The following is a 10,996-nucleotide window of genomic DNA, read 5'->3' on the forward strand; positions in this document are numbered from 1 at the left end:
CTGCCTTTGGCTTGACCAGCATACAAGCCATACATTCTAAGCACATGCCCCCCTCTGGAACATCCCGGGAACCACAGTTTACCCACCGCAACACTACAATTCCCAGCACCCTTAAACTACAGTTCCTAGGATAAGTTTGGGATGGGGAATGTGGTTTAAGTGCATGTGGCGTGTAGGAAGCCCCAGGACCGGAGGCACAGCTGATACAAAGTGTTTGGGCCAAAACGACAGTGTGAGGCATTATAAGAAAACAGAGACGGAGGCCATTGTGAGCGTTAGCACACCCCGCTCCCCCTGAAATCATCGACCTGCTGTTATTTCCCCCAAGATGAAGGCCGTCAGCATCCTGGGTGGCAAGGCTGTTTTCCCCTTTTCTTCTCCCCGACATCCTTTTGAATAGCTGGAACTGTCAATAGGTTATAAACAACGAACTGTCTGATTGCTCTTTCGGCATGAAAGCAAATGCACCGCTGTTACTCAGCAATTGCACAGAGTCCGCACAGCATCCCGTGGAAGTGAGGTGATTTATTCGGGCACCACAGGGAGTGATTTCACGTGGGCCTTGCAAGTGGGGTCAGCTGAACGAGATGACCGACTCAGGCACCAGGTCTGGGGATATCAAGTGAGGATTTGCTCAATGGCAAAAAATGGCTATCTATTCAATGCATTGTAATTTTTTATGGTGTATGCAAAAGAGTTGCCATGGAGTGTTGGAAACTCAGATTTATAATGGCACCTTAAACCTCGGTCACAGCTGCAACCATGCAATGTCTGTCCACTGGAGTTCGGACCTGGGTATCTTCCAATGCCACAGTTCTGTGATTCAGTGATTCTATGACCTCAACTACATTCATACAGTCACACCTTGGAAGTCAAACGGAGTCCGTTCCAGAAGTCTGTTCAACTTCCAAAATGTCCAGGAACCAAAGTGCAGTTTCTGATTGGCTGCAGGAAGTTCTTGCAGCCAACCTGAAGCTGGGGAAGCAACGCCGGACATTCGGCTTCCAAAAACAGTTTGCAAACTGGAACAGTCACTTCCGGGTTTGCGGCGTTCGGGAGCCAAAATGTTTGACTTGCAAGGCATTTGGGATCCAAGGTACAATTGTTTGCTCTTACTGTATGCAAGGAGGAGAAAAACAGAGAGTGGAAGTGGTATTGAATTAAGTGCCATGAACTAAGCCAGAGGTTGTTAAACTGTGGCCGCTTACCTGGCACTCAGAAATCTCCACGTGGTTGCAATTAGTGCCAGTATCAAACACATCTGGCAAATTTCTAACACAGCTGCCTGGTGGGCATAAGAACATCAACAGAGCCTGGATCAGGCCAAAAGTCCATCTGTTCTAGCATCCTGTTCTCTCGCAGAGGCCAACTTAGATGCCCCTGGGAAACCCACAAACAGGACGGAAGGCAACAACACTCTCCCCACAACGGTCCCCAGGATCTGGTATTCAGAAGTAGACTGTGATGGAACACAGTCCTGATGGCCAGCAGGAGTTGATAGCCTTAACTGCTATGGACAGGCCTAATCCTCTCTTTAAGCCAGCCAAGTTGGTGGCCAGTCATGTTCTAAGGATGATGGCAGGGGAATGGGCACTGGGCACCCTGAACGGTCAAGGCCACAACATTGCTTCACATCTCATCTATTCTCATTCCTGCAAATGTTTCAGGAGCATATATAGCTGGCTGATATCACAAGTGGATCACCAATCTAAATGGCCTGACTCCCAAGTGCAATTTATCTCGCACCTAAAATCAGGACTGCTGTACCTCAAGGATGTGGCAAATGCTTTCCTGGCAAATGGCCACCCACAACATGCATTTAAAGCACACCCAACACACTTTGAAAGCATGTAATTTCACCCAGAGAATCCTGGGAAATGTAGTTTCTACCTGCCAGAGCTAAAATTCCCAGCACCTTTCTTTTTTTAAAAAAGTTACAGCTGAGGGAATTGGGTATGTTTAGCCTGATGAAGAGGAGACTCAGAGGAGATAAAATAGCCATCTTCAAATATCTCAAGGGCTGTCACATGGAAGAGGGAACAAGCTTGTTTTCCCCTGCTCTGGAGGGTAGGACTCGAACCCATGTTACAAGAAAGGAGAATTCAACTAAACATCAGGAATAACTTTCTGACAGTAAGAGCTGTTCAACAGTCTCCCTCGGGAGGTGGTGGACTCTCCTTCCTTGGAGATTTTTAGGCAGAGGTTGGGCGGCCATCTGTCATGGATGATATAGTTAAGATTCCTGCATTGCAGGGGGTTGGACTAGATGACCCTTAGGGGTCCCTTCCAACTCTTCCTATAGTTCCCAGGATTCTTTGGGGGGTAGTCCTGTGCTTTAAATGTATGGGGTGGATCTGTCCTGAAGGAATCAATGGCAGTGGATGATCTGCTTTCAATCTAAAACATTCACGAACATAGCCAACATCAAAAATATATACTGCAACCTACAGAGGTTTTCTTTCCAGTGCTTCAAAACCAATTTTTAACTGATGCCGGAAAACAAAACAACCTCGAATTTCTCTGAAAAGAAGCTCCTCACTAACAATGAGGGAAGCTGGAGAGAAAAGAGAGGGAGATTTTCATATGGCTGTCAGGACCACAGACAGGCTGGATCTCTCCTAAATGCAGCAATGGTTGCTTCCTGACTATCCTTCTTCTGCAGGGTGGATTGAGAACATAAGAAGCAGCTGCTGGATCAGGCCAATGGCTCATATTAGTCCCGCATCCTGTCCTCACAGTGGCCAACCAGATGCAGGATTTGAACACCTCTCCCCTCCTGTGGTTTCCAGCAAAAAGTATTCAGAAGCATTGCAGCTTCTGACCAGCGGCCACTGACAGCCCTTTCCTCTGTGAATTTGTCCAATCCGCTTTGAAAGGTTGGTGCTCATCACTGCCTCCTGAGGACGTCTGGACGTCCTTTTCCTGGTGCATTCACAATTCGTACTCATGATGCTATGGGGAGGTCACAGGTGACCCCACTTTTTAAAAAAAATTCTTTTTATTGAGTTTCACTTAAATCACAAAAAAACCAAAAGAAAAAACAAAACAACAGTTTCAGAAAAAAGAAAAAAATATCCATACATAACACAAAAATAACATCAATTTCCGTTACAGTTCTTTGTCTTATTCCTTGAACCTTTATATCTTTAGATATTTAGATCTTTCCTCTACACACCAATTGACCTCCTTCCCTCCCGATTTCGGGCTTCTTGATAAAAAAATTTCTTTTTTCTGCAGCTAATAATTATTGATGGTTTGCGCATCGTAAGGTTTATATCAGACCTGCTGTAGTTTTAAAATTTCTATAGTTTCCTTCAATATATACCATAAATTTATTCCAATCGCTAATAAACTTTGTATTTTTTTGGTTTCTAATTTTTTGCGTCATTTTTGCTAGTTCAACATATTCAAATAATTTTGTTTGCCAATCTCTGACCGTTGGGGTATTTGAACTTTTCCAATTTTGTGCAATTAATATTCTGGCTGCTGCTGTCGAATACTGGAATAGTGTCTTATCTTCTTTTTTAATTTCGTCCCCAATTATTCCTAATAAAAAGGCCTCTGGTCTTTTAGGGAAAGTGTATTTAAATATTTTATTTAACTCGTTATAAATCAAATCCCAGAATTTCTTCATTTCTTCGCAAGTCCACCACATATGGTAGAAATTGCCTTCTTTGATTTTACACTTCTAGCAGGCCTTATTTCCTGTTTTGTACATTTTTCCTAATTTTGCTGGTGTGATGTAGCATCACACCACAGGTGACCCCACTTTCAATCCTCCTTTTGCCTGCAAAGGCTTTGGGGCAAAGATACTGCTTCATTTCCAATCAGTGCCTAACCCGTAACTTCCAGCTGAAATCTCAAATCTTTTCCCACCACAAACGTTCAGAGAGGGTGCATACAATGGAGGCTGCATTTCAGCCACACCAAAGCCAGAGGAGTCCACACAAACACACACCCCTCCCTCCCTCCGCTCAGGCAATGAAGAGGCATTGCCACAGTTCTAGAACACAGTCCATCCGGCAAAAGGAACAGAAAGTAGGGGGAGGGACTTGGGAAGACCCCACAGGGCCAGACAGTGTTGCCTCGAGGGCCACCGGTGCTCTACAGAAGTGTCTTTATCCCCAGTTGAATGTATGAAGCCCATACAGTGTCAGAATATTGGTAAAACTAACCCAGAACTGTCAGCTCTGGCTGGCAGAGGCTCTGCAGACCCAGTGCAGTGACAGGCATTTCCCATCACCTGCAATCTTTTCTCCTTCCTCTTGTAATCTGGAGGTCAAAGTGGGATCTTCTGCAGGCAAAACAGGGGCTTGAACCCTGAGCTATATATACACCCCCACCACAGAGATGAGAGTTCCCTGCAGATCCCAGCAGATAAGCAGACCCCAGATCAGCTTACTACACTTTTAGAGTGACCAACTTTCACCTCTTTATCTTCATGGCAATGCTCGTTTTTATGCGCAAGCTCTAGAAGCATGCATGCTAATATAATTAATGAATTTCCCAACTGGGCTTCCTCCAGATGTTTCAGGTGACAGTTCTCATCGGCCCCAGGCCGAAACATCTGGAGAGCACCTGGCTGGGAGTCCTGGGATAAGGGACATAGGTGCCTCGGAAACCTTTTAAGGACTTTGGGAGACGGGCACTTAGGTGTAGCGCACCCGTGGCCTGATTTTGCAGAACAGCTCCTCCCATGAACCCCAGCAAACACCAAAGGTCCCCTCCTAGCAGAAGGAGGGAATCCAGCATTAGAAAGGGTGGGGAAGCCACATTTTTGGGAAAGTTAGAAGACATCTGAAGACAGCCCTGTTTATGGAAGCTTTTAGTGTTTCAATGCATTATTATATTTTAATATTTTGTTGGAAGGTGCCCAGAGTGGCTGGGGAAGCCCAGCCAGATGGGTGGGATATTATTATTATTATTATTATTATTATTATTATTATTATTAATAATAATAATAATAATATTTTCATCCACAATGGATCATCAATCCAGACTGGTGTATCCTAAGCAAAGGGAAGCAGCCTTCCCCAAAGAGCAAGAAACAGATCTAGACGAATTAGGCTAGACAATCAGCATGAACATGCCCACCAACATGGAAAAACGGGTTCATTGGTTAATAACGAATTTTTGTGATCTGGCAGCGCTCAAAACACACTAATTTACTCTTTGCTTGTGTGCCCCAAAGGGGGAAATGGCTAGTCAGGTTTTCTAAAGGGTCAAGGAAAAGCCAGCTGAAGTCAGTACCTGTTGGCCTGTGCCCATGGCATCACCGACGCACCAGCAAGCCAACCCTGGAGCAGGGCCACAGCTGGCTTGCTAACAACACTGTCTTGGTTTTTAGCAGGAGATGGACACATTGCGTACTCTTTCCATTGGAGGGAGACGTCCAACTGACGTACAATGGGGAGAGAAAGCAGAAGACGGAGGCATCTCTTTGGCACGGGAAGCAAGCCACTGATTTGACAGCCAGCTAGGTAGCCTGAACATTTGCAACACCAGTTGCGATTGGGAGAACTCTTCCACGAACACTCATTAAAAGAAACAAGTCTGTCTGTGGTGCAGCATACCGGGGATAGCTCAGTTGGTAGAGCACAAGACTCTTAATCTCAGGGTCGTGGGTTCAAGTTCCACACTGGGCAAATGATTCCTGCATTGCAGGGGGTTGGACTAGAGGACCCTCATGGTACCCCTTCCAACTCTACAATTCTACGTCCAGGGGATTTCTTCCCAGCTCTGCAAAATAAGATCTATCAAGGGCATGGGACAATCCCATACAACAAACAGAACGGGATGTTTTGCTGGGCTGCAATTCCTGCGCCCCTCCTTCCAGTATCCAGAATCACATGGAGGCTAAAAATATAAACATCCCCCAAGTATGGAATGCAAACAGAGAGCCAGCCAACCTTCTCCATTCTCCTTTCTGGGGGTTAACCGTGGATTTCAGTTGTATTTGCATCAGCATAATGCATGAGCGATGCACATCACGTTCCGACATAACACTGGTTTGCAAACCCATTACAAACCACAGCCTTGCTCCTTCTTTTACGAGGGAGATCTGCTTTGCATCGGCTTACCTTGACATAACTGTTGGTGTCAGGAAGGGAATGAAGAACGAGATGATAATTGGTTGCTTTTCCCTTTTATGCTCTGGAAGGAGAAGCTATTCCCGTCTCATTTGTGATTTGCAAACCATGGTTTGTAGGACAGCCCCCCGTTAACAGCCACGCCAGAGAGAAAAAGCTAAAAGGAATAACTTTGCAGCAGCCGAGAGGGTATTCTGAAATTATTGCAATAAGCTTTATAGAAAAAAGTACAATACAGTTAAGAGATGCAAATTTCAATATCTTTGCTCTAGGCAGAGACTAACAACGGCTTTCGGCATGAGAGGTAGCGCCACCAGCCTGAGGAACTGTAGCGCACCGGGCTGGGAGCTCACCCTGCCGTGCCCAAAAACCACGCTAACAGGCACTGTTCTAAAGCAAACTTGTGGAAGAATGAACTAGAATGAGCGTTTCAAACCCCCCCTCCCCCACCTGATACAAAGATCAGCGAAAACAGCCCTAATCTAAGTCATCTGTCATTACTTCACAGTTTGGGAAATTAAGTCGTTGTATTTTATGCGTGCTTCGGAGTCATGCAACCAGCCAGCCAGCCTAAGTGGGGAGGGTTTGCTACTGTTGAACATTTGCATTCTCTTCTGTAGGGCAGGGCGGAGCACAACCAACCATTAATTTCTTCAAAGGAAAGCAAAGAGAAAATTACATCCTCTCTCTCTCTCTCTCAGGTCAGGTCCTTCCTCCGCAAATGTTTCTGTGCTGAGCTTCCTAACGGTTGGGTAGTAGCTCTTTGGTGGCTGGGAAACAGAAATAGTATTTTGGGTTTTTTGGGGGGGGGTGAGTTGAAGAGAACTGAGTCAGCTTCAACTGACGACAGTAAAAGCAGGGGCATGTTGGGGTTGCAGGGTTCCAGCCAATGGAACTCAGTTGCTGTCAGGGGACAAACTCACCCCCGAGGGACGGCCTCGATTCGTTTAGAGCCAGGCAGGATTTGGTATCCCTCACTTTTGCCAGGGAAAACTGGCTTTGCTGGAGGAAACAGGCTGTGCAAAGGAGAACGGGAATAGAGTTTTCTTGCTCTCCCAAAGAAAATCCAAGTTTTATATGTCCAGGGTTTCCCCCCATTTCTTTCTCCAACCATGAAGACTGTGGCTGCAGGTTGCACCCAAAGCTAGCAGCGTAGACCCTCTGGAATCAATGAGCCTGAGTTAGTCATGCCCATTGATTCCATTAGGTCTACTCTGAGTAAGGCTAGCACTGGATGCAAGATCCCAGCCCCCTTGTTCCTTAAACACAGGGGGGTGGAGAGAGGCGAAGGAGGAAGGTCAGCTTTAAACTTTTTTCTCACTGCCCGGTGATTCCAGGTGATTCCCCCCGCCCCCCCCGCAATGCAGTTCTAAAGGCAATTAAACTGCCACCCTAAATCCACTTACTTGTACAATAGCGACACTGAAATCCATGGGCCTACTCCAGAAAGAAGCTGTTTGAAGATGGCAGCTCAACAGCCTTTCTTTAGTGAACTACTGACTCTGGAGTAATTTGTCGATTTCAGTGGGACTACTCAAAAGCAAGGCAGCAAGACCTTTCTCTGCGAGGACAATGTCATGGTGGCGAGTGTGTGTGTTTGGGAGCAGAAGGGGAGATGATTCTGCTATAAACCTGTTGTTCCCTGAAGCTTGGAGGTCTGTAAGGAATCAATCCTGACCGTGCCAAGGTGTCGGCTGCGTCAGCCTTCTCCCGCGCCTAGAGCTGAGAATGGGGCAATGGGTTAGCTGCAGGCAGAATAATGTGGGGTTTTCATGCACCAGTTTTTTTTTTTTTACATGGCAGCAAGTCTGATTTTAGTTCAACAGGACTCACTTCCAGGGAAGTCTGCTCAGGATCCCAGCTTTCCCCCTATTTGGGGGCAGATTAGAATTGGGGCCAAATAATTCCTAACACTCCCAGCTCCCCCTAGATAGGAGCCTATCGCTGCATAGTGCTGTGTCCAGAATGGGGAGATTCCTTCTTACTGGGTGACGGTTTGGGAGGCATTTTAAATCATAATTAGACAAAGCACACCCACCCACCCCATGTTGGGAGGGCTGGGCGTACCTTAGTGGGTAAAAAGCTGAGTGCCCCCAAGTAGGGTGCAACTGGAAAACGTGTCCCTTTGGTTTGTGGGAGGTGGGGGAGAGATTGCCCACACAGTCCCCTCGAGGCTGGCTTTAGGGTGCCTGCAGAGTCAGTTGTGAGCCACCCTTGGGGTTGAGGGGGTCCTCTGCACCTTGCCTGGGGAGAGGTCCCTGCACCACCACCCCCAACAGGTAGAGTTTTGGACAAGTTTGCAGAGCTGGGTAGTGGGTTTCCACTTGTCCGTCCATCCCCCCCACTTTGGAAGACCAGAAAGGAAGGTGTCAGCACCGCCCTTCTCAAGTTGTTTTTTTTGGGGGGGGGGGTGGAATGAAGCTCCCCAGGCCTGCTGCCAGCTTGCCTCAGAGGTCTCCGGGGCTGGCCCGTCGCGGGTCGCTGTCCTGCTCATAGCGGTAGTGATACCCCTCCATCTGGTCCCGGCAGGCTTCTCGGAGATTGCTGAGCCAACGCTTGATGCCCTTTCGGTTGAGGTAGAGCACCATGAGGAAGACGACGCCGATGAGCGCCAGGACGATGCCGAAGAAGACGTACGAGGCCGTCTCCATCTCCTCTTCCTCGGCGCCGCCGGGCTCCAGCAGCGCCCAGTCCGCGCCGTCGAGGCATTCCAGCTGCAGGAGCCGAAGGCGCCACAGCAGCCGGTCGCGCAGCTGCGGCGGCGAGGCGCAGCGCAGCCGGCGCACCCCGGGCGCGCGCCACGTGGCGTTGCGCAGCCAGAGCAGCAGGGGCCGCAGCGAGGCGCAATCGCAGTGCAGCGGGTTCGAGTCCAGCAGCAGCCGCACGCGGCCCAGCGCCGCTAAGCCGTCCAGGCGCTCGGAGCGCAGCGCCCGCAGGGAGTTGTTGCGCAAGTCCAGCTCCTCCAAGCCCGGCGGCAGGGCCCAGGGGGCCGGCAGCTGCCGCAGCCGGTTGCCGGCCAGCTCCAGGCGCACCAGGCTTAGGTTCAAGAGCGCGCCGTCCAACAGCTCGGCGAAGGGCGGCGCCCCGGGCGCCAGCAGAGCCTGGTTGAGGCGCAGCGTGCGCAACCGCGCGCAAGAGGCAAAGGCGCCCGGCGCCACGGAGCGCAGCGGGTTATGGCTCAGGTCCAGCGTGGCCAGGGCGGGCAGGCCGGCGAAGGTCGCCTCCTCCAGCGTCTCGATGTGGTTGTGCGTCAGTACCAGCAGCGTCAAGTTGCCCAGCGGCCGAAGGGGCTCGCCGCGGGCCCAGCCTCCGGCGAAGGCGGCCGTGCGCAGCACCGTCAGGTTGCCGCCGACGATGGAGAGGTTGTGCACGGCCCGGGGCAGCTCGTCGGGGGGCTCGAGGAGGCGCACGTAGCGGCACTGCACGGTGTCCGGCGTGGCAAAGCAGAAGCACGACGGGCAGCTCCGGCCCGCCTGCAGTAGCGGCAGCAGAAGCATGGCGGCGACGCCGGCCAGCAGCCCGACGAGGCGGCGGCGCAGAAGGAGCCGTCCGGGGCGCCGGGCCATGCTATCCCCGCTTGGGCATCTCTGCGGGGCGCAGGGGACGGGTGGACCGAGCCCCCGCCGCCGCCGCCTGCTTCCTGCCCGTCTTGCAGCTCCTCCTCCTCCTTCCTCGGCTGTGCGGCGGCGGAGTTAGACGGTCACCGAAGCTCTTGTCGCCGCGAGAAGCAGCCGGGGCTGCCCGGAGCCCGAGGAGACCCGGCAGTGGCGACGGTGACTCATGGCGGTGCGCGGCGTCTGCGGCGAGCGAGCAGGACCGGAGGCTTCCCCCACGCCGGTTCCGAGGGGGCGGGGAGGAGAGAGGGGTCCTGGGTAGGGTGGGGGGCGGAGGATCGCGGGCGTCGGAGGAAGGCGGCTGGCGATCTCCTCTCTCCTCTCTCCCCTCGTCGTCTTTGGCTGGCAGGTTAGTGGCGCAGCGCCCGGACGGCAGGATTAGGGGAGAGACTCGCCCCTCCGCCGGCCAGGTGGTTTCTGGCTCGAGGTTGGGGCGAGGGAGGGGCGGGCAGCGGCTGCCTGAGATTGGCTGGCAGAGGCTGAGCGCAGGCCCGGGACAGCTGGAGGGAGGCGGGGAAGAGGGCGTCCCTCGCCCGCAGGGGCGTCCCCTCCGCCCCCGCCCTGAGGTGAAGCTGCGATGCCTGACCTGGAAGCCCCCTCCAGGAGCAGGAAAGCGCTCCCCCTGTCTGAGGCTGGCCCGTCCAAGTTAAGAAGCCATCGCGGGGGCTGCTTTTCCCGGGCCGGGTGTGCGTCCAAGAGAGGCTCTGCGCCGAGAAGGGGACAGGGAGCGCCTCCCCACTCCAGACCCTGGGAGCTCTGGGGCGGAGCGTTCCCCAGCCGTCTAAGTCTCTCCCCTGCAGTCCCTTCCTCCTGCCTTCCATACGAGTGGATGGAGACTTTTTTTGCGCCTTGCGTGCCTTTCGTGCCAAAAACGCGGTCGGTGTGTGTGTGTGTGTGGTGGCGGCGGTGGCGAGGAGGACACCAGTAACACCCCCACCCTCTCGCGAGCCAACTCCACTAGGCTCTGTTATGCACAAAGCAATGCATCCCCCAACCCCAGTGTTTCCCTGCCATGAGGTTTATCTGCTGCAATTTTATCTTGCCTTTCAGGATGCACGTCCTCTCAAGGGGGCTTACAAGCAACGTCTAAAAAACACGGCACCAACAAAACCTCAGCAAACAGTATCAAAATATAAGAAGTCAACAAGGTGGGTGATGGGTGGATGGGAGGGGTTACAGGGTGGCTGTGGCCAGTGGCGTAGTGTGGGTTGTGAGCACCCGGGGCAACGCAAGTAATTTGCACCCCTAACCCGTGGATTTGCGCCCCCTAACCCCCAGATGTTGCACCCAGTG

General features: G+C 51.6%; 1 protein-coding gene across 1 annotated transcript; it reads right to left on the minus strand.

Annotated features, from left to right (window-relative positions):
• Positions 1-8,495: 8,495 nt before the first annotated feature.
• On the minus strand, positions 8,496-10,129 carry TPBGL (trophoblast glycoprotein like). Its single transcript, XM_081907943.1, has one exon. The coding sequence runs from the start codon at positions 9,653-9,655 to the stop codon at positions 8,537-8,539; it is 1,119 nt and encodes a 372-aa protein (XP_081764069.1). The 5' UTR covers positions 9,656-10,129; the 3' UTR covers positions 8,496-8,536.
• Positions 10,130-10,996: the final 867 nt, after the last annotated feature.

The sequence above is a fragment of the Podarcis melisellensis genome, assembly GCF_964234715.1.
Source record: "Podarcis melisellensis genome assembly, chromosome: 4".
Classification (NCBI taxonomy): domain Eukaryota; kingdom Metazoa; phylum Chordata; class Lepidosauria; order Squamata; family Lacertidae; genus Podarcis; species Podarcis melisellensis.